The sequence below is a fragment of the Miniopterus schreibersii genome, assembly GCF_964146895.1.
Source record: "Miniopterus schreibersii genome assembly, chromosome: 6".
Lineage (NCBI taxonomy): Eukaryota > Metazoa > Chordata > Mammalia > Chiroptera > Miniopteridae > Miniopterus > Miniopterus schreibersii.
This window is the reverse complement of record NC_138107.1, coordinates 22,823,727-22,848,368: the sequence shown is the minus strand read 5'-3', so window position 1 is coordinate 22,848,368 and position 24,642 is coordinate 22,823,727. Positions and strand designations below refer to the sequence as shown.

Genomic DNA, 24,642 nt, shown 5'->3' with positions numbered 1-24,642 from the left:
AAATATTGAGTGTTTTATATAATATACTGTCTTGTGATACTATGTGGAATATGAAAAATGAAATATTAGCCTAATTTCAAAGAGTTAGCAGCAGACTGGTAATTATTATTATATTGTCCAAAAAAAAGGCAAGTGCATTAAGAGAGATACAGAAAAATCCTATTAAGTTTAAAGTAATACTGTATTAAAATGTTCTGGAGTTATTTGGAGAAAGTTCATGAAGGAGGTGTTAATTAAATAAAGTCATTAAAGATAGGTAAATACATGGAACATGCTCAGAAATAACGGCCTTTTCAGTCAGGGCAGGAAATCTACAAAGAGCAAAGGCATAGTGAAGACAAATCTCAAGAAATGTTTGGGGAACAGGAAGAAGGTTACTTTTGCTGGAATAGGAATTTGGGAGGCCCTGTAATGGAAGAGAGGTAGAAAGTTAGATTGAGGTTTCAAAAATTGCTGAACCTGAATACTAAGCTTATTTGGTAGATAATGCCAAGCCATTAAAAGATTTTCAAAGTGGAAAAATACGTAGTGATACCTGTTCTCTAGGAATATTATTGGCAATAGACGGAGTAAAAATGAGTGGCAGGAACTAGAGGCAAGGAGAACATGTAGGAGACATCTGTGGCTGTCCTGGAGAGGGCACTTAGGGACTATTGTGTGTGCTTGGCTGTCACTGGCAGAGGTCACCTGCTGTAGAGGCTGAAGGGGAAGAATTAGCCAACCTTTGAGTGTGTTCTCAAACATAACCTTCAGGTGATTTAGCAAGACAGACTCTGGAAATGACTTTCATTTTTTTTAAGTGGCAAATGCAGGGGAAACAGGGAAGAGCATAATTTTGGACGGACTGAGTTTAATATGCCATCTGAATGTGTCAACAATCAATTCATAATATTCAGGAGGAGATTGGGAGTTGTTCCTGGAGTTATCTGCATAGTGGTGAGAGAGAGACTATGAGGAACTGAGCTGATGCAGAGACTCCTTTTTCTATCCCCATTGCAAACATATAAATATAACAACTTTTAAAACATATAGCCAAGCTCAGAAAAGAAAGTCCCCAGATTCTGTCAAAGAAAATGTGATTAGCATGCAGGTTGATGCCACTAGCACATGGGGGTATCTATCCTAGATACAATCCCTAGTGGCTTAGAAATAGGATTTTAATGTCTATATGGGACATTAAAATGTCTAAAACATGGATTTGTAATGGAGTATTCTTGGAGCCTGAAAACACCTCCTTGCCTTGCCAATGCAGTCACTGGAACCTATGCCATGTATAGTTTTGATTGTGGATTTATAACACACGAGTATTGTAGAAACCCAGCTGAGAAATTAAGGTAGAAATTTGTCCAGGGACTGGTAAAGTCCTCAGGGCAAGTGCAAGGAAGTCAGGCTTCCTTCTTAGGGATGTTTAACTAATACAGGACTTGTAGAACTCCTACAATAACTAAAATCACTATGAAAACATACCAAGTAAAAATTATAAATTTAACCACCTAGCTAAATGATACGGCGGGAATAAATATGCAGGGTGGAGGGAATCAATGGGGGAATGAAGGGGGCGCTGAATACTTTCAGCAACAAAGATAATTTTAAAAAAATGCTGTGGCATAGTAGTGGGGAGATTACTGAGATTAGATACTATCAAGTCTGTATCACTTTTAATACAAGGGAATCAGTCACTCCCGGTGAGGCAGTATTGCTAATAGCTGAGTGGTTCTCAGTTGACAGACTAATGGAACTTTAAAAATTATTTTAAAATATTAAAGGTTGGATTCCATCATCTAAGTTTCTGATTCAACTAGTTTGGGGAGTATCCTAACCATCAGGGTTTCGTTGTTGTTTTTTTGTTTGTTTGTTTGTTTGTTTGAAGTTTCCCAGGTGATTCTGTGCAGCTGAGTCTGAGAACCCCTGTAGGAGATTATTGGAAAAGAGCAGAAGTCTAGAAACTGATGTTAGCCACTAGTCAAAGCAGACAACGTAGCACATTTTCATCATGATGGAGGCCTTTCACGCTCATGAAGATGCCTTACTTTTTGCCAATGGTTGGCAAGCTTTTTCTGTAAAGGCCAGAGTAATATTTTAGGTTTTGTGATTCAGATGGTCTCTGATTCAACTACTCAGCTCTGTAGTTCTAGTACAAAAGTAGCCATGGGTAATAGCTCAACAGATGGGCATGGCTTTGTTCCAATAAAATTTTATTTGCAAAAGAAGAATGGGGAGGATTTGCGCTTTGTGCCTTAGTTGGCTGACCTGTGTGTTAGTGTGTTTAAGTACAGTTAGAGAACACACTTGAGAACCATCACATTGCATCCCCTTTGGAGAAAGTAGCCCCATGTGTGAAAAGTGACTACTCAGCTTACAAGGATGGAGAACATGGGAAGATGAAATACAATGGAGAGTGAAGAGCAAGCAAGCCACAGGCCTGGAGAGGACTAGCAGGGAAGCCCGAGTAAATGCAAATGTGCTCGGAGAGACAGGGTTGTGGCATAAAGTGGTAGCTGTGGCCGGGTGATAATGCAGGAAAGGTTAGTTTCATATTGTTTTGCATTTGTTATCTTTTGCTTGTTTTTCATATTTAGAGGAACAGCATATAAGTAGATGTCTTGGATTTTCTACTTAATCACATCTAGATATTTTGGGTTCAAAATCAATGTACTTAAATTTCCAGCACATTATTTATAATCGTTATATCTGAATTGAAAAAACTGCCTTTTGACCCAGTGATCTCACTTCTGGGAACATATCCTAAGAATCCTGAAATACTAATTTGAATGACTATTTTGCTCATTGCAGCATTATTTACAATAGCTAAGATCTGGAAACAGCCCAAGTGCCCATCAGTAGATGAGTGGATAAAAAAGCTGGGGTACATTTACACCGTGGAATACTACGTGGCTGTAAAAAAGGAACTCTTACTTTGGGGGATAGCATGGATGTGTTGCCGGAAGAATGAATGGGCCAGATTTCCCAAACAGGAGTGGGAATGAGGTGGAGGTTCTTGGGGTACCCCTGAAATATGCATTTCAGAAGCCCCCATGGGAGGATGGGATGTGGAAGAAGGCTTTATTTGTGGGAAGTTAACATTTCTCAGGTTCCAAAGTCTGCTGCCCTTTAAGCGAGTCCTGGAAAAGGTACAGCAGAGCCAGAAACCAGGCCAGTGCCCAGAGTTTTCATTCCATGCTGCAGCTGAGTGTGGTTCAGTACTCAGGCCAGATTAAAGTCCATTAGTCCATGTGTGGAGCCCAACACGGCCTTGTGCCATGTGGGCACAAGGGAACATATCCCCGTGTCACAGGAGAGTCAGGAACCTGGTGTGTGAGAGAAAAGAGGGAACTTCCTTTGTTTGGGCATTTTAAACATTCAGGTTTCTTTCACTTGCAGTCGCCATGCCCATCCTGGCCACTAATTTGCTCCCAGGTACAACTGGCAGACACCTTTCCACATCACTCAGACCTTACTGGCATGGGTCTAAATGGCCTTTATTCAGTCCCTTCCTCCATCTATCAGCCAGCAGGGAACAGACTAGGAGAAGGTTAAATGCAGCTTTTTGGCAGAACTGTATGAATGGCATGCCTGTATCTAGTCTTCCCTTTTCTCCTTTCCTGTTAAATAATAACCAGGATATTACAACGGCATCAGATGGACCTGGAGATTGTTATTATGCTAGGTGAAATAAGCTGGCCAGAGAAAGACAAATACCATATGATCTCACTTATATGTGGGATCTAATGAACAAAATAAACCGATGAACAAAATACAGACAGAGGCATGGATACATGGAACGGACTGACAGCTGTCAGAGTGAGAGGGTGGAGGGACTGGATGAAAGAAAGCGAAGGGATTAGCCAAAAAAAAAAATACACACAACACAAACTTTAGACACAGACAACAGTGTGGTGATAACCAGAGGGAAACGGGGTTGGGGACTAGGTGGAGGTGGGCAGGGGACATGGGGACAGAAAGAGACTTTGCTTGGGGCGATGGGCCCATGATGCAGTGTGCAGGTGATGATTTATGGGGCTGTGCACTTGAAACCTGTGTGGTTTTGTTAACCAATATCACTCCAATAAATTCAATAAAAAATAATTGCTCTTTTTCATTCTTAGCCACCTTCTCCAATGTTATGTTTGCATAAAAACGTTTTGCATAATCACATATCTTGATTAAATTCAAACAATAAACTTCGTTTATAATAATTGGAAAAGCAGTAAGGTGGGTTTCCTGCCCAGCATGCCTTTCAAATTTTATTTGGATTTATTATCGTCCCCCTTCCCTGTCCTCATAACTGCTTGGTTGGCTTCTTAAACTGCTCGTTTAATGTCAAAACACAACTGTATTCACATTTTAATACTTTTGAAATTAGATTACATCTTTAGAATAAATAGATATGTATTGAATTATTTAATATTTTTTGTATTTTCTTACTCTAAGACCTATAGTGAAATTTATAGTATATCTTCCAGTCAACAGAAAGGAATCTAGGAAATATGGTATCGTCTTCTCTCCTGGTTTTGCCTCCACCTTCCTCTGGTAATCACCTCCAGGGTTCCCAAGGAGTTACATTTATGGACAACAAACCCGATCTTGTCAATACCTTACCTAATAATTCTGAGTGCCTCAAAGTAAGTTGAGTGATCGCAGAGTTCAGCCTCCTTGGTGTGGCATTCAAAGGCCTTTCATATTCTGGCCCAAAGAACCAGATCTCCGGCCTCATTGACAATCCCCCCTTTCTGCCTTCTGTGAATTGCTTCATTCCTGACACTCAGATGCATGATGCATTATTTTAATACAAGTGTTGTAAAGTGTCTGAGGAAAGTTTAATAAAATGGGATTGCTAAAACAGACTTTTTCTAGAGTTTAATACTTTAAGATGGAAACATATCATTGTCCTTGCAGGAAAAGCTTGACTTTTTAAATTGTTGAAGAAGCTTATGGAATATCTTTATTTGGAGCCTTTTAAAAGCAGACCAGACCCTCTTCTGTTTGGAATGATTTAGGTACACCCACAAGAGATAAATAAGATGAACCTTGAGGTTGTGGCCAGTTCTAAGAGTTTGGGGGTGATTAATGACTCTCTAAATGAGGCCAAGACATCCAGATGGGAGTGAAGAGAGAAGTAGAGAAGTTCAGTTAGTTATCTACATGCTCTTTCTATATGGTTCCAAAAACCTGGACAGTTGACAGTAGAATATGTACTTATTTAAATAAAACTATATATTTCACTGGTATTTTCCATTTTGAATGTTCACCTGCTGCTGTAGTGTAAACAACCCCCTAAGATAAACACCTATGTCTTATTCCCCTCAGCCATTAAATAACATATCAAATTATTAGAGAGATAAGATGTGAGTTTAATTGAAAATGTTCCAAAATTGTTTTTGTTTGGTCTGAGTGTGAAACAGTACTGAAGAATGTAAAATAAATTTTCTTGATGACTTTTTGGCTATTTCTTTATTTTAATAAAATGGAAATTAGAAAGTGGCTAATCTACTGTCCTCATATTTACATGGTTCTGTATTTTAAATCTAGGTATGTGTCCTGTGCCCTGGGTTGTCCATATGAAGGAAGCATCACACCGCAAAAAGTGACAGAAGTAAGATATGCCCTTGGCTTTCTGGTTCATGGTAAAATGATGTATATTATTTTAAAAAGTGGTCTATTTCCCTTACTACTTAGTACATCTGCACAACAAAGGCTAAAGGGAACCATGGAGTGGGAGACAAGTGTGATCGCTTAACTAATGGTTTCATTTTAACACTGAAGACCTACATATTGCCTGTAACTCTTCAAAGTTAAATAACATTTGAGTTTTATCTTTTGGTGGTCAAAGGTGGAGGGACTAAAAGCATCTACATTGTTTTGATGTGGGTAAACTGCAGTGAGTCACCTTTCCATCAGAATGTCCGAACAGTTTATGCACACTTGAGTTTTGCTTTGGTTGCTCAGGTAGCATTCCTTTGTTTTTCCCCTACCTGGTTTTGGCACATGTATGGAGTATACACTGCTTCAGGGTTGTGTTCTTTTGAGACCCTATAGCTCTTACTGCTGAGATCCAAGTTCAATTTTTACTTACTATTCCTATTAATTGATACCAATGAATGCAAAATACTCAGTCCTTGAGATTACATTAGCCTATCTCAAAAACTCTTGTATATGAAGTCTATTAATGTGTACCTGTTGTTAGGGTTGTTAATGTTCATAAACTTACTAATGTGGTGAAGCAGGGAAGATGGCTTAGTTAGAAATCAAAATTTAGGCTGGATAAACTTTCAGTTTGGCTAAAGCCAATCCTGTTTTTGTGTATTCATTTGAAATTTTGAAATTCACTGCAGATTTTTCAAATGACAGATAGCCCGTGGTCCATTATTTAAGCAAGGCCTTTGCACAAAGAGGCAGATATACTAAAATTAGATCCTTCCAAGACTCTGTTAATAATTTGTATTGGCAATTATGTATTTTTTCCCCCTTAAAGAACACTTCCAAAAGGGTATGAATTCAAACTCCACAAAACCCAGATCCAATTCTGCCGATACACCAAACCCCTTGCTCTTCTGCCTCTGCCTGGAGCCATTTCTGGACGGACCACACGCACCCTCAGGCTCTCCATGCACCAGAATGCCAAGAGCAGTTGCTGAAAAGAATTATGTAACAGGCAGATGAGAAACATTAGGGATTCATCACTAGCGACTTTTAATGGGCCTTCTGTGCTATTCTAATATATCTTGTAGCCAGCTCACTCTCCTACGTTCTGAATGACTAATGCGAATTGTGTTCACACTCTAGTCCTTCAAGTCTGCAGCCCCCCCCCCCCCCCCCCGGTGCCCTGCATCTTCAGCTGTTCACACTCCTCATTCACCCGATTATGTTCGAGCAGCCTCTGGCCTTCACTGGGCATCCTCACCTGGTTACCAACTATCTCCTTCCTTCTGCATCTAAACCCCTTCAAAAGGCTCTCTGCAGCAGCGGTGTCCATTTCCTCGTGTGCCACCAACTCTTCATCTTACCCAAGGTGACTCCTAGGCCATCCATCACTCCACTGAAATCCCTCTTTATAAGATCACTTCTTACCACTCGGGCCAAGAAACACAAGATGATATTTAATTCTCACCTTGACTTCTCAGCAGAATGTGGGATTAGTGATCATTCCCTCCTTCCTACCACCCTGTATCCCTGGTCTTCCCTCAACTTCACACTTAGGACTTTCATCTAACTGGTTAGGTCTCTCCTTTGAAGACTTTTCTCCTTTCCCAGGACAATAAGAAATCCAGCATTTAATAGGTGATAGAAGAGAATGAATGAGCATTATAATTTTTTTAAAAATAGGTTTTTATTGATTTTTTTTTTTTTTTTTTGAGAGGAAGAGAGAGAGAAACATAAATGTGAGAGAGAACCATTGATCAGTTGCCTCCGGTACCCACCCTGACCAGGGACCAAACCCGAAACCTGGGCATGTACCCAAACTGGGAATTGAACCAGCGACCTTTTGGTGCACAGGACGGTGCTCAACCAACTGAGCCACACCGGCCAGGGCAGCATTATTTTTTAATCCAATTTTCCATCCAGTAATAGTCTTCTGTCTGGACTAGATAGACCTTCTGAGACCATCCATCCTATTTTTGATATTGTTATTTCTATTGCCTTTCCAAAAAAGAAACCTGATTATATCACTACTATCCCAAATTCTGCCATGAGAATTTTTATTGCTCTTTATGATAGAATCCTCAACCAAAATCCTAAACTTGGTTGATTTGCAAGGCTCTGTGTGGTCTGCCCCATGCCTACCTCTCCAGCTTCATGTAGCTTAATTCCCCTTTGGTTTTCACTTTCTCACCACATTGTCCTTTACATTTGACTTTTTCCCCTCTCTGGAATGCTCTTTGCATTTTCTATTTCAGCTTCCCAGAACACACTTGCCTCTGCATTTGATATTCTACCTGGAATATTCTTCTCAGACTCTTCTTTCTCAGCCTTGTCAACAAGTTAATGCTTACTTTATCTTAAACTGTCACTTGGGCCCTTGCTGCTTGACAGATCTAGGTCAGTTTCCTCTGCCACATGCTCTCAGAATCCTGTTTCTTTGTTTAAAAATTCTTATTTTAGTTGTAATTACACATTCCTGAATGGAACTGATTAAGGTCTGTCCTCATTTGACTCCAGGCTCCATAACAGCATGAGCCATGTCAACATTTGTTTCCCCGTCTATCCCAGCACCTAGCACAGTGCCTGGCATGAAATGGCACTGAAGAAATACATAATAAATGAGTTACTGAGTGAATGTGTGCCAGATTTTGTGTAAAGTGATTTATACATATTCTCATTTCATTTTCACAGCCAAATATGTCGTCATCATTGTCATTGTAATTCTTAAAAAAAAAAAATCAGGATTAGAAAATATGTGAAATAAAGACATTTTGTTGTATTTTACAGACTAGGGACTGAAGTTTTAAAGGGTTAATTTTCTGCCCAGTGTCCCATGACTAACATGAGTGACAGCTGAGGTTTAGATCCAGGCCTGCTCCATTCCAGAACCCATGTCTTTGTCAACATACCATGCTGCCTTCATGCGAATTCTTACTGCTCTTTGAAGTAACATTAGTTATTCAGCTCGAAGGGACCTTGCAGTATATCTCTTTACAATATCACTTCTTAGCACTTGACTCAAGAAATGCAAGATCATATTCATATGTGCCTCTGTTTATGAGCCGGAAAAAGTAAGCCAGAAATATCGAGTTGCTCTGTCGATCAATTATAAAGCTACCGAGCGACAGAGTTGAAACTGGTATTGATATTTCTTGACCCGTAATCTAAAGCCTTGAGAAAAGCTACTTCCAAAGTAAATTTTTAATGCTTCCATTTGATTAAAGGGTTGAGAAAAGTGAGCCTGCCATAGTTGAAATTGTAGTTTATGATTCCTAAGTGAACATGTAAATGGATGATAGTTATGACTCGAAGACAAACTTGAATATTATAAAAAAGATAAAGTAATGTCATTCAGGACTTTATATAATGCTTAGGATTTAATTATCAAGGAAATGGACCAAGAACTAAAATGTTTTCCATGGATATGTCAAGATCTCAGTTGTGATTTTTACCTCTAGATGGTGTTTGCTGAGGAACAACAGGGTTGAGTCTGTTCGTTTCCATTGTCCCAATAGGTATCTAAGAGGTTGTACGGCATGGGCTGTTACGAGATCTCTCTGGGAGACACAGTTGGAGTGGGAACTCCGGGAAGCATGAAGAGAATGTTGGAAAGCGTCATAAAGGAAATCCCGCCCAGTGCTCTCGCTGTTCACTGTCATGACACATACGGACAAGCCTTAGCCAACATTCTCACGGCCCTTCAGGTATTTTTTGTTATTTGTGTGCATGTAAGGTGTGTATCCTTATGTGTAATAGAAACATGTTAAGAGCTTCAGTGAGAACATTTTCAAATTTCTACGGATATATATTTAAACAGTGTCTGCTACATGACAAGCACTCGGGAGATACTTGGCTGTTGCACTTTTTTTTTTAGGGCAGTGATATCTCTTATAACTGTTAAGTTGACTTGGTAAAATTCCTGAATTTATTCTTCTTAAGGTATTAATCCTCTTAAAGCTGTATCTGCTTTTTTCAGTTCCCATGCGCTTCCAGCCATAAAATTTAATAGGTTGAAATACGATAGCATTTTGAGGTGTGCAAAGCACGAAGATAGTGGAGTGTACTGTCGTAATCATGTAACTAATGTTCTTTTTGATAATTTGGTGCTCTATGATGAGAAGATGTGGTGCTGAAATACAGAATACTTTGCTTAAGATGTTTTTTCTGATATTGGCAAGCATACTTCTGAAAGGACCCCTGGTTTTTATCAAGTATATTCTGTTAGATGATCAAAATGAAGATATCTAGAAAGGTGGAGATTAAAAGGTATTTATTAAATTCTAATGATAATTATTTTGACTATATTTAAAAGAGTAGGTATAAATAGCATTTTAAGGATATTGTTTTAAAACGGTGTTTCTTAAACTCAGCTAAAAATAGATTCATTTGATGACCTTAGAACACAAGATTTTGACGACTAAAGATATGACTCTATGATAAAGTGTTTTGTTGAAGCTGAAAATCAGTAAGTAAAGCTTAATGTCACAGTCCTAAAGTGCGCGGTCTCTTGGCAGAATTTGAAAAGCATTGTGAAGATCAAGCCCCACAAGGGCTTATTTTGACTTTGTAACATATGTGCTCAAATCCGTATTTATCCTCTGGAAGCAGGCAAGGAACATTGTATTGAATTAGAAGAGAAAATCATATCCCGTGGACTTTGGGGCGTGGGAATTTTTACAGTTTTCCTTTCCTAGGTATTTTAGTTTCTAAAACAGAGAACTAGGCATCACTTCAGGATTTTGTGTTCAGCTGCAACTGTAACTTATTAGATGTTCCTGACCAGCAAGTTCCTAAGTTCCTGAAGAGGTATGTCTCAGCCTGTCTCTGTCTTTCTGTCTCTCTTTCTCTCTCACTCATTTCTCAATATGAATATATCCTCAGTATGGCAACACACTGAGTGGTATTTTATCCTTGTATTATTATATAATGAATGATAGTTTAGTTCTTTGGGATACAGGGCTACAGAGCAAAATCTGGGAACCCAAACTCCTGCTTCTGGACACTCTGCCTCTTGAAAATGCCCCGGTGCCAAGTATTGCCGATACTCCATTGTGATGTTAACAGTTCGGGAAGGTCCATCTGAGGGAGTAATGTTTAAAATCAGATCAAAAGAGTGAGAAGGAACTAACCCCAATAAGGGGTGCGTGCGGGTGTGCGGATGCACCTGCACCAGTCTGTGAAAAGAATACTTGAAGCAGATGAAACACCATTTGGGCAAAAGGCCCTGGGAGAGGGGAGGATCTTGTCCTAGGGATGGAAAGAACACAGTATATTCACAGGAGAAGCTAGGCTTTCATAACATTTGCTGAATTAGCTGAACTGCATGGTTTCTATTTACAGACAGATGACTGAAATCCTAGGGCGTTTGCCCATCCCGTAACAGCCACACGGGGGGGCATGAAACCACCTAGGGCCCAGGCAGGATGGAGAACGTGGGTGAGAGCCCATGTAAGGCTGAGATCCCCCACGAGAGCACCCCTGAGTCGAAGGGTGAACCAGCAAGGACTCCATCTCAAAGGGAGAAGGCAGGCACATTCCTTCTCATGGCCTTGGCTCTGAGTGCAAGAGAAATATAAAGTCTCCCTTTGTTCTTCATAACCTTTTGTCCACTCTCATGTGGGTTTGGGGTTCAGATTCCCATTGCCTGCAGAATTTGACTCAAGGAGATAAATTACTTTGAAAAGGCTGGGGGTTAGTAGCACCATCAGGTATGAAGGACCTTTTCGGAAGAAATGCGTCTTCACCTGGGGTGTGGATGTTCTGTTCTTCAGCAGTGCCTGTGGTTGGCAGGAAGCGTGCCCATAAGCATCCACAACTGTTTTTCTATTCTTTTGCTGTGTGCCCAAGCTCTCTGAATACATGAAGGGCAGGAGGGAGGCCCGTTTGCTGTTACACTGCCCCAGAGCTTAGGTTATAGTCACAGAGTAAATATGTGAAGAGGGTGACAGTGGCTTTTTTATTGAGCAACATGACGTTAAGCTGGAGAGGCTAGTATAAGTGAATAATTGAGAAAATGGTCAAAATGTAGAGATCTGATGAGGAAATTAAAACTTAAGAGTTGTAGAGGTGGTTTTTTGTGTGTGTTTGTCTTTTCTGCCATCCACTTTGATATAGTTTAAGAAGCCAGTGACAGCGTAAGAAATACACGCTGCTGCTCTCTTTGAAACTGTGTGTAACAGACAGTCTTTACATATTTTGGAACTTTTATATTGATAAAGATAGCCAAGTGTAGTCCTGAAATGTCACTATAAACACACATGTGCACTAGTCCCAAGCAACGCTGAGTAAGGCAGGGTCCTTTCTCCCCTCCCATCCGCTCCCAATAACAGCAACAGCAGCAAAATAACCAGGTTTACTTTCAGTTGGAGAGAAAAGAATGTCGTGGAAAAACTGTCTGTGTTCAAATAGAAGGGAAATCAGAGAAAGTTTCACTTCATTATGAGCAGGGCCAACCTTGGCTTCAGGAAGCTGTGGCCATACTTCATTTTTTAAAATGGAATCTTTGAAGTGGCTTCTAGTAAAATTGGTGTAGGATGTGGAGTGGATATCATTTGCTTTAATTTAGGGGTTGAGAAACAATTTACAGTGCTCCAAACTGGATGTTAATATTAAGGCAAGCAGACATGTAATAAGTGGAAACTTGGCCACACCGGTAGGAAACAAAAGGAGTTATAAATAGAACATCCCCCTCAGTCTGGAAAGCACATACTAATCGTGTAGTAGAGGGTAGTGGAGGAATTTTTCTTGGGTTTCCAGGTTATTGTATTTTTAATGACATACACATACGACATAGGGCTGCACGTAGATGGCTATATGGAAGTCAAGAATTCATAATTATCAGATTTGTTTAATATAAGTAATAATTCTGAGCCTGTAGATTTAAGGGTGGGATATTTATAACTACTCAAAACCAAAAGAGCAAGGAAATGAGGTGAGAAAAGGTACAACATTTTAGTAATAGAAGAAACGGATAGGGCCCAGTGTACTTGTCTTCATTTTTATGTAAAAAACGAGCTCCCCCCCTTCCGTGTGCTCCCAAGTACCTAAGTAAAGCACCAGCGAACAAATTGTTTAATCTACTTACTACCAAACAACTGCACAGTGGCCATTTTTCTCACTCAAATGAGTTGAGTCTTCATCATTGGGTCAAAACAGAATAAAATAAGACCCAGTACCACGCTAATGGGTAGCACCGAGGCAAAGCAAAATGGGGAATATTTAGGGTTCCCCTGAAGAAATGTTATGCGCCTTTTTCTCTTAATAGACTTTCAGCTTAACGTGCCTTTCCCCATAATGGTTTCCATATGTTTATTATTGCCCTTTAGCAAAACAAAATTATTTACCTAATTTTTACATCAAAGCATTCATTTTTTATATTGACTTTTACTAAGTAAATCATGTTTAAATGCTACCAAACAGCACGTATTTTTTCATGTAATTTGTTTCTGAGGTTCTCGAGGAGAATTTTTAAAAATGCCAATCACAAGTTAGAGAAGTCTGCTTCTCAGCTCTGCGTCTGTAGAATGTATACTACTGAGAGGAGGTGAAGTTTCTAGAACAACTGCATTTGTAATAGTGTATCTGGTAAGTACTAGTATTACAGTTGTTGCAGTTAAAAGTAATAATAATACAGTAATACTAACTTTATTACACAATGTATTTGTGAGAAGAGCCAGGAGATATAAAGCATTACATTACAAATGCATTTTGTAAATATAGGGTGGGGCAAAAGTAGGTTTACAGCTGTTTGTATGGAAAATAATACAATAAACTGTCTCTCATATTCACAACTGTAAACTACTTTTGTTCACCCTGTATATGCATTAGACAGTGTTCATTCCTTTAACATCTTCTAAAGCACTAAATAGAAATTGGTGAGCAAGAAAAAAGAAAAAATTGAAAATTAGATGTTCCTAAAAATGTTTTAAAAAATGCAACAATTTATTCAACAGATATATATTTTATCAGACACTTTCATGGATGTCAGATTCAGATGTTAAAGTTCCTAGGCAATACTGCTGTGAGGGAACTTTTAGTTTAACTCAGTGTTTCCAAAAGCTTTTTGATTATGAGGTTGTTATTTTTGCTACACAATACATTTTTTTCATGTGGTTGAATTGCTTAATATCATTGATGAAAAGTGAGTCAACAGTTGAATAATTTTATCTTCAATATCTTTTTATTAATATAAACTTCTCTCTAATTTTGGCAATAGGCAGTCTGTCAATTGTCTTCAGAGATAATGCAATTTTTACATGCTTCTGCATATCCACAGGGATTTAACGGGTGTTTGGAAAAAGCTGCTTTGAGCTAGATGGCATTTTAAACTGGCATTCAGTTAATCAACATTTAAAAATAACACATGGAATTCTATATGTGCTAAAAATGAGTGTTTAATGTTTATGTAACGGATTATGCTTAGATCATAAACTTGAACCTCACCATGAACGAAAACAGGTCCAAACCTGCTCTGCCTCTTCCAAAGCAGTTGGTCCATGCTGATCAAATAGGTACATGTTATAGAAGTAGATCATTAGGGTTTTTTTCTCTACTTAAAATTCTAATAGGCAGAAAAGCAATGAAGAAAGAACATTGAATCCATCAGCAGAGGTTTGGTTCTGTTTCTTTTTAATCATGATTTGCCTCTTAAAAATCATTGCTTCCCCTCCTATATCACCTTTAATTTACAGTTGACTGACACTGAGCTAAGGAGGTAAGCATAGGGAGTAATATTTATGCTTTGTGATATCCATTACCCCAAGTCACAGATCATAAGACAGAAAATCCCTAAGACAGATAGTTAGAATATCTTTCCTGGGACCCAGACATTGAGGAGGTTAGAAGTGGAGCCCTGGAGAGCAGGTGTGCACAGAGAAGTACAGTCAAGGGCCATGGAACTGACTGAGGACAGAAGGTGGAGAGCTGAGCTGCCTGATGACTTTTCACCTCCCACGAGGCTGTTGTGCTTTTTTGATTCATTTTCTTGAAATTTCCCCATTGTCCTTCCAGTGGATACATTTTTCACTTAAGACTTGCAAGCAGCATTATGATGGGACACTTGACTGGTCCATTATCTAGAAAATACAATATTGGGAAAGTCTCATAGTTTTCTAAATGTCCATTTCCTCATATGCAAAATAATTCTGTTACACTAGAAGGTCAAAGTACATGTTCATATCTCTTTCATGACATTTTTTTCAATTCAAAGCCCAAAGTCAGTAGAAGGAAGGAAATAATATATATTAGAGAATAAGTGAAATATAGGACCAAAAGGCGATAAAAAAATTAATGAAACAAAGAGCTGCTGCTTTGAAAAGATAAATAAAATTGGCAAAGCAGATATAGTTCATCAAAATGTCAATCAAAATGTCATTTACTCTTCTTAGAAATTTTGACTGTATTAATGTGACCATATTATTCCAGAAATTATATTAATGGGTGTCTCTTTGTCTTTACCTCTGATTGCACCAAGAAAGATAGTTATCCTGGGCTGAGGCTGTTATTTTTTTTGCACATAATATAGGGCGTCCCAAAAAATGTATACACACACTTCGAATAGTTATAAAAGCAGTGTTTATTAAAATATATTTCATTTTCAAAATTGAGCTAACAGCTGTTAAAGTGTGTATACACTTTTGGGGGATACCCTGTAATGCAAGTTGTGAATTAGGGAGATAGACTCATTCTGGTTAATTTACCTTTAAAAATAACCATCATTAATTTAAAATGAATTGTGTTATCATTCATTTTAAATATATATGAAAAATATATTTTCAGGGGAAAAATAACATTATCTATTCACATAATTATTTTTTTATCAGTCTAGTGTTTTGTTTTTTTCTATTTAGGACTTAACTTTGCATTTTATATTATTGGTGTGGGTTGGGGCCATATTTTATGATTCTTCCCTTGACTTAAGAGATGGAAATTTCAAAAATCAGTAACTTTTCAAGTACCTCTCTTATCCATTCTATAAATATTTCATCTTATTGTTTCTAGTATCTGGTATTCAACCAAGTACTTGTCACATCTGTCTCAATACATGTGGCTTTAATTTGGAAGTTTGTTTTGTCCTGTTGTTTGTAGTAAAACATTACATTTTTCATTTACTAATTTCTTTTCATGTTTTTTTTCTCTTGAAAATTCATATTTACAAGGAAACTTTATGCACGTACACTCTTGCTCTTGAATGTAATATGACACAGACTGTTTATTTTAGAGTATTAGTTTGAACTTGATTAGTGTTCTCATGACTGGGTTTTTGGCTTATTTTAAGATAACTAGTTAATGGTTATATGGCCACCACTAAATACACACACATACTCTCAACAACTTTCACATATATGTACAACACGGGTAACTATACCATCATGTTGTACATTGCATCCCCTATATCCCCAGTTCTTAATTATCTTATAATTGGAAGTCTGTACCTTTTGACCACCTCCCTCCAGTCCCCCCCCCACCCCCATGTCTTTCTCTATGAGATTGGTGGGATTTTTGTTGTTACTGCTTGCTTATTTAGATTCCATACAGAAGTAAGATAATTCAGTGTGTGACGTTTATCTGACCCAGCATAATGCTCTTCAAGCACAAGCACCATACATATAGTCATAAATGGTATGATTGCCTCATATTTTATAGATACATATCATTTTATATATATATATATATATATATATATATATATATATATATATATATCACAACTTCTTTATCATCTATTGATGAACACTTAGGTTTTGACTGTTGTTAATAGTGCTGCTGGGAACAGGGGGGTGCGGATATATTTTCAAGTTAGTGTTTTTGTTTTCATTGAATATATACCCAGAAGTGGAAATGGTCAATTATATGGTAGCTCTATTTTAAAAATTTTTAATGGTCCTGCACACTATTTTCCATAATGGCTGTGCCACTTCACCATCCTGCCAACAGTGCACAGGGTTTTTGACGATGGCTCTCCTAATGGGCACAAGGTGATATCTCATTGTAGTTTTGATTCGTATGTTTCTAATGACTACAGATATTGAGCCTTTTTTCATGTACCTATTGGTTATTTATAAATTGACTGCAAAAAAATGTCTATTCAGGTCTTTTGCCCATTTTTAATTATTTGCGTGGGGTGGTGGTGGCAATTGAGTTGTGTGAGTTCTTTGACCCCTGAGGTTGGTAGTGGGGGATGTGCCACTGGCTGAGAACAACTAGATAGGTCTGCTGGCTTGGTGGTTGCCTGGATTCTCTGGTCAGGCTTACTAGATGTTTGTGACCGTGTACTAAGCTCCCCCTAATAATGAGGAATGAATTAGCTTCCCTGTCCTGGCAGGGCAGCAGGAGGGGACCCAGAGCCCACATGGTTTGTTGTTTGGGGGCCCCGATCAGGCAAGCATGTGCACTGGGTATTCTGAATGGGTGAAGCCACCGGTATAACTCTGCAGACAAGGAAAGCCATGGCGTTGGCTGTCCAAATGCTACTGTAAGCAGGGCTGCTGGATGGGCTACACAGCCTCTAGTGTACTCTGGTAAGGTTTTCTGATCAGGAAGGCAGAAGGCTCTACTAGCAATGTGTGGGCCTACAAATTAGTTTCCCCTACCAGGACTCAGTGGGAGAAGCAACTCCAAGGCTTCTCAGGCTCTGTTTTGTAGTCTTACTGAAGATGACCTGTGCTCCAAGTTTCTTGCCCGGGTGGGGTTGGGAGGGCCTATTTCAGCAACTCCCCAATTTTCCCAAACAAGCTTTCTGGTTGGAAAGGGTCAGGAGCTCCATGTAGCAGAGGGAGATGCTATGAGTTAGCCTTCTGCCTGGATGGAGCTAGAGAACCCTCCATCTGGCTCTTCTCTGTATATGTTGAGCCACCCTTGCATCTCAGGGATAAATCCCCTTGGTCATGGTGTGTAATCCTTTTAATGTATTCTTAATTTTTTGAGAATTTTTGCATTTATATTCTTCATACATTGGTTTAAGGAGAATTAGTTAATTATTCTTTTAAATGTTTGCTAGAAGCCATCTGGTCCTGGAGTTTATTAAATAAGGAGATTTTTGATTACTGATTTAATCTCTTGTTATTGATCTGTTCAGATTTCTATTTCTTCGTGATCTAGTTTTGATATGCTGTTTTTTTAGAAATGTATCCATTTTCTGTTATGTAATTTGTTGGCATATAGTTGTTCATAGTCTCTTATAATTCTATGTATTTTTATAATATCAGTTGCAGTCCTTTAATATTTTAGTCTAGTTAAAGGTTTGTCAATTGTGTTTATCTTTTTGCAGAACCAGCTCTTAGTGACCGGAAAATAATAGAAAGGATCAACAAAATATTTTATTTCTGGATCTTTATTATTCCTTCTGTTAACTTTGGTCTTGAGAACTGGTTTTGCTATTTCCTATAATATTTGATATGCTGTATTTCTATTGTCATACCATTGTGGTCAGAGAAGATACTTGGTATGGCTTCAATATTCTTAAATTTGCTAAGGTTTGTTTTGTGGCCTAACATATAATCTACTCTGGAGAAATGTTCCATGTGCACTTTAGAAGAATGTCTGTTCTGCTGCTGTTGGTGGTAATGTTCTGTTTGTATCAGATTCTTTTGTGCTAAAGTGTGGTTCAATTGCAACATTCCTCTGATGATTTTCTGTCCAGATGTATCCATTGCTGATAGTGGGGTAATGAGGTACCCTACAGTTATTGTATTCTGTACTGGAGGTTCTGCATTCATAGAATCAACCAACTATAGATAAATATTTGGAAAAATGTTATTTTATGTCTGACATATACTATGTAATTAGACTTACATGGTGACTGTACTAAACATGTACAGACATTTTCTTTAACATTTATATAGCATTTGCATTGTATTAAGCATTATAAGTAATCTAGAGATAATATAAAGTTTATAGGAATATGTGCATAATTTATATGTGGGACTTGAGTACCCTCAGATTTGGGTATCTGTGGGGGTGGAGGCAGGTTCTTGGAACCAATTCCCTGTGGATACAGAGGGAGGACTATTTGCTTAGTATATTTAGGTGCTTGACTATTACAAGCATATATATTATGTTTCTGATTGTTTTTTTATGTACTATCCCTTTTATGATGAATGACTTTCTTTGCCCCTTGTTACCCTTTTGAGTTTGACATATATAGGGTATCCCCCCCAAAATGTATATATATACATGGAATAATTATAAAGGCAATGTTTATTAAAATACATTTCATTTTCAAAATTGAGCTATCAGCTGTTAAAGTGTGTATACAGTTTTTGGAACACCCTGTATATTGTCTGTTATACATGTGACCATACCCGTCTTCTGGTTTCCATATGCTTGGAATATTATCTTTAATCCTTACACTGTAAGCCTCTGTGTACCTTTAGAGCTGAGATGAGTCTCCTATAGGCAGCATATATTTGGGTCTTATTTTTTAATCCATCCAGCCACTCTGTGCCTTTCGATTGGGAGTTCAGTCTATTTACATTTAGGGTGATTAGCCATTCATTATGTCTTTTTCCTTCTGTCTTTGTAAGTTGGTGGTTTTCCGTGGTGATTTGCCCAGTCTCCCTCTTTTCTCAATAGTTCTTTTGTCTGCTACAGATATTAGTTCTGTGGTTACCATGAGGTATACATAAAACTTTATATAGATAATACAGCTCTTTTCCTGCTAATAGTAATTCATCTTTGTTGCCTTTATGCTATAATTAAGTGTCTGCTGTTGTGCAGAGACAGTTCTTCACCAGTAAGCTCAGTTTGGGTTTCTGGGCATATCAACTTATTACCTCTTTAGACTGTTGTGACCTCCTGTTAGAGTCTGTTTTGGGGTGAGTCAACTGTTTGAGCTCTGAGGTTGAGAGTGGGGGTGTGCCACTGGCTGAGAACAGCTGGATAGGACTGCTGCTTTGGTTCCCTGCCCAAGTGAGGCTGTAGGATGAGCTCTGTGGTTGCCTGGATTCTGTGGTCAGACTTACTAGATGGTTGTGACTGGGTACTATACAGTACATTAGGGGGAGCTATGAATTAGCTTCCCTGACAGGACAGGACTCAGGGCCTGCACAGTTCCTTTTTGGGGAACCGAATCAGGCAAGAGTATACACTGAATATCCTGGTTAGGGGGAGCTACTGACTGGTTTTTCTCTGCAGACAGGGAAAGCCGTGGAGAAACAGAACTAAAGATTATACAACGCTTTGTTTACCTTAATTCAGGCTGACGTGCACTCCAGGTTCCCTGGCTGACCACCACCACTGGCTTTGCTCTGTAGACTATCTCTGTCTCGCACCTACCCCGCTGAGGTGTTGCTAAGCTGTACAGCTTCCAGGTGCCCTAGCCCATCCCTCTGGTCAGCTTGGGCCCAACACCAAGCTCTGCAGCGTGGATGGGTCTCTTACCTCCACATGGGCAAACCAGGCTCTTTGGTTAGCAAAGCTTCTAATTTGAGGAGCTGTATCAGGCAGACCTGCACCTCATTGATTTCCCTGGTCAAAGTGTATCCCCAGCTTGGTTCTGTAGATGAGCAAAGCCAGTGGATATTACTACCACTGGGACTCGTGCTGGTTGTTGCGAACCCCACGGAGTCCACTGTGATCCCAATGGGCTGAGACCACAGTAGACGTTCCCATGCAGTGATGTGCAATAGTGGAGGAACCATAGGCTAAGGGGAGACCTCTTGACACTGTGCTGTGCTGATCAGGAGGAGCAAAGCAGTCAGAGTGTAACCGTTCCTCTTACCCTCTAATGCCTTCTGTCTTGGGTCTGTGGTGCAGAGGGGTACTTCAGCCTCACCCCTGTGTTCTAGGACTTTCTCAGTGGTATCTTGTCCATGAATTGTTGTTACTTATACTTCTTAGAGAGAAAGAAGTCAGGAACAACTTACCTTTGTTCTTCGTGACATCAGCCCCACTATGGGATGGTTTTCAAATATTTGGAAATTATAGATAAGTGCAAAAGAAAATGAATTACTTAAAACCCCACTACAAAAGGAAAATTACCTTTAGTTATTAAATAGGTCATTCTCACAAGCACATATACATACACAAGATATTTTAGTCCATAATGGACCACATATATAATGGAGCTGAAAAATTGCTATCACCTAGTGACATTGTAGCCATTATGGCCTTATAAACTCAGTGCATTACTCACACATTTGTGGTGATCCTGGGTAAACAAACCTACTGTCCTGCCAGTCATATGAAAGTATAGTATATAGACTTATATATAGTACATAGTACTTGGAATGATAATAAATGACTATTTACTGGTTTATTTACCAGTAATAAATACTATTCACTGGAGTATTTACTGTACTGTAATTTTTAATATTTTAGAGTGTACTCTTTCTACTTATAAACATTTCCTGCAGAACAGCACACTGTGCTGTGCTGGCAACAGCCTCATATACGTCATTTACTACGTCCCTCGATTGCATCATTTTCTCTTGTGCTTGATTTCATCTTGGTTGTTTCGTAGAGTGTCATGGTGTGCACACTAGTGTCCTAGAAACAACCGGCTATGCCATCTCGGTTTGTTTGCATACACTGATACACGACCACAAAGCCACACAGTGATGCATTTCTCAGGACGTATTTCCATTAGTAAGTGGTGCATGATTTTATATCTATGAAAGAATTGTAGATAGTATATTCTGGCAAGTAACCCTATACCTCACGCTTCCCATAACCCTCGCCATCCATACATGTGTGCCTGCGGGCAGGCTGTCGTATTAACTAGGGTGGCTAGGAAGACGAGAGCCACTCAGCAAAGACCTGAGGGAAGGGTTTGCTATCACTATTCACTCCTCCCCCAGGCGAATTAACCCAGACTCCCCAGTTATGTGAGTAGAAGAGGGTTCTTGTAGGCCATTGCAAGGCTTTTGGGTTTTACTCTGAATGGAATGCAGAAAAATTACAGAGTTGAGGGGATCTGGCTCGCACTTTAAAAGAATTACTCTGGCTGCTCTGTTGAGACTAGAATGCAAGGAAGGGCAAAATTAGAAGCAGGGACACAATTAGGGGACTACTGCAATTGTCCAGACAACCAAGGTGGTAACACTGACATGGTAAGAATATTCTTGATATATTTTACAGTTGTAGTTGATTTCATAATGAATTACATGTGGAGTTTAAGGGGGGAGAAAGGATCAGAGATGTGCCAAAGTCTTCACCTGAACTTTGATGAATTAATGTCAACTGAGATGGGGAGGGCTAGGAGTGGATAATATTCAGGGGTGAAGATCAGCATTCCAGTTTGGGGCATGCTATATTTAAGAAATCTTCTAAAGATCCAGATGAGCAATTTTCAACCTTTTTCATATCATGGCACATGAAAAAAATAGGTATACTTTTGATTCATTCACACCAGTCAGATGTCGTAGTGTTGGTTGCTGTCGTTTTTCTATTTGACAATTTAAGGGAAAAGAGGTCAGGGCCCCTGACTAAATGGACAGATACGGCATGCTTGCAAAAGTCTTGCATCACATCAGTTGGACATATAAAGAGTTGGTTTTGAGTGAGAATTCTGTGCTACAGATACAAATTTATTTATGCTTCAGTGCATGAATACCTTGAGCAATTTCTTGGTGAAAATCTTTCCTTGCAGAACATGGAAAATACAGGGTGTTCCCCAAAAAATGTACACACACTTTAACAGCTGATAACTCAATTTTGAAAATAAAAACAGTGCCTTTATAAGTATTCAAAGTGTGTGTATATGTTTTTTGGGAGCACCCTATATGTTTAGTATATCAATTTATCAATTTCCTGAGATTAAATGTTGAGAATTGAAGAGGATGCATTGAGGTTTACAGTTTTTACTAAAATGTTTTCAAACATTTTTAAAGGAAGCATTTGCTTCAGTAAACAAAACCCACTGTTTTCATTGAAGGCCCAAGTTAAAAGAATACTGTTCCCTTCTATAAAAAGAGAAAACCTGTTTTATTTATTTTTCTACCTAGACATTTTAGAGCAGTTCCCCTTGAAAATACACAAGGCTTTATAGATACCAGACCTTAGAATGAAAAGCATTACTAACAAAGAAAAATATTTAAACAGGGGGGAGGACTTCTTTTAATTGCTAAGACATAACTTCAATAAAGAAGTAAAAGCAACTTTCTGAATTTTATCCTACTTTATTTTTAAGCAATGAGGCAGCTAAGCCACAGAACTCCCCAAGAATTAAGAGTTCCCAGGGGGTCTGAGACCATGTTAATTCAAAAAAGTTGTGATTTAGAAATGTGACTGTGCTCATCATTGTGGTTATAATGTTTGTTTGCTTATTTAAAAATCTTGGTATTTTACTGTAGGCTCAGGAACAATAAGTGTGTCCCTCTTTGAAATTCCAGGTGAGTTCATGAGTGGTATTGATGGGAAGATGTTATTTTCACTTCTTCATAATTTAGTCACAACACTGTTCCTTTAAGGAAATTGTATTCGTGCATCAAGCACAAAGCAGTAGGGGTAGGCAGATAAATAGGAGCCTTTCTTGGCCATTTGACTTGAAATATATAATTGGATCAGAAATCCAACACCAAGGACCAGTTGTCTTCTCTAGTGAATTTTATCAAACATTTAAAAATTAATGCAAATCCTCTCAAATACTTCCAAAAAATTAAAGATGAGGTAACATTCCCAAACTCATTTTACATTTTAAGCATCGCCATAATACTAAAGTCAGAATAGGACCCTACTGTACCAGCAAAGAAACCTACCAGATTTTCACAGAAATATTAAACTAGAGAGAAGTGAAGGTAAGAATAAAATGGGAGTATATGTGAATGAGCTTATGAATTTGATCTGTCAGACATGGTAGAAAGAAATCTTACACAATTGCAAAGAAACCCTTAAATAATCTAATTTTAAAATTGCCAAGAGACCTAAACTGACATTTTCCCAAAGAAGATATATGAAAGACTAACAGATACACGAAAAGACGTTTAACCTTAGTAGTCATTTGGTAAATGCAAATCAAAACTGCAGTGAGATTATCACCTCACACCTGTTAGAATGCACAATTCAAAAGACAAGACATAACAAATGCTGATGGGAATAGGAGAAAAGGGAACCCTTGGGCACAGTTCCTGGGAATATAAATTGATGCAGCCACTATAGAAAAAGTATGGTGGTTCCTCAAAAAAAAACCTACCATATGATCTAGCAACCCCACTTCTGGATATACATCCGAGGGAATGAAATCAGGATATCAAAGATATATGTGCACCCCCATGTTCACAGCAGCATTAGTTGCAATAACCAAGACATGGAAGCAACCTGAGTGTCCCCGGATGGATGAATGGATGAAGTTGTGAGGGGTGTGTGTATAGTGGGATATTATTCAGCCATTAAAAAAAAAAAAAAAAAAAATCCTGCCATTTGCAACAACACAGGTAAGACCATTATACTGAGTGAAATAAGTCAGAGAAAGAGAAATACTCAAATACTGTATGATCTCAAATATAGAATCTAAAAAAGAAAACACATTCATAGAAAAAATCAGATGTGTGGTTACCAGATCTGGAGCAGGGTACAGGAAACTGGAGAAGGGGTCAAAGATGACAAACTTCTAATCACAAGATAAGTAAGTACTAGGGGTGTAATGTCGAGAGTGACGATTATAGTTAAAACTGTATGTGACTGATATATATATATATATATATCAATCACAAAGAATAAATCCTGAGTTCTTAGCAAAAGGAATGTTTTTCTTTTTTTGCTTTCTTTTTATTGTATCTATATGAAGTGGTGGATACTAATTGAAGTACTGCAGTCATCATTTTACAATATATGTAAGTCAAACCATATGCTGTATATCTCAGTAAAACTGCAAAAAAAAATGAGCTTACCAAGTAGTTAAATAAGAGGTCTACTTCAAGTGCAAATTTTGACTCCCCATAAGGAGAATAAATTTATTATTTTTAAACACATTTGTTCTTTTAGAATTATTTTACCCAAAGAAGTTGCTCCTCTGCAAATGTGTAAGATTTCTTTCTACCGTGTCTGACAGATCAAACTCACAAG

At 38.4% G+C, this 24,642-nt stretch overlaps 1 protein-coding gene across 3 annotated transcripts in view; it reads left to right on the top strand.

Annotated features, from left to right (window-relative positions):
* HMGCLL1 (3-hydroxy-3-methylglutaryl-CoA lyase like 1) overlaps positions 1 to 24,642 on the top strand; it is a 136,088-nt gene that overhangs the window by 70,280 nt on the left and 41,166 nt on the right. For all 3 annotated transcript variants that reach the window (XM_081140142.1, XM_081140143.1, XM_081140144.1), the window contains exons 6-7: positions 5,530 to 5,593; positions 9,156 to 9,344. In XM_081140142.1, the coding sequence (XP_080996268.1) occupies positions 5,530 to 5,593; positions 9,156 to 9,344 (253 nt within the window). The remainder of the gene's footprint in view (positions 1 to 5,529; positions 5,594 to 9,155; positions 9,345 to 24,642) is intronic.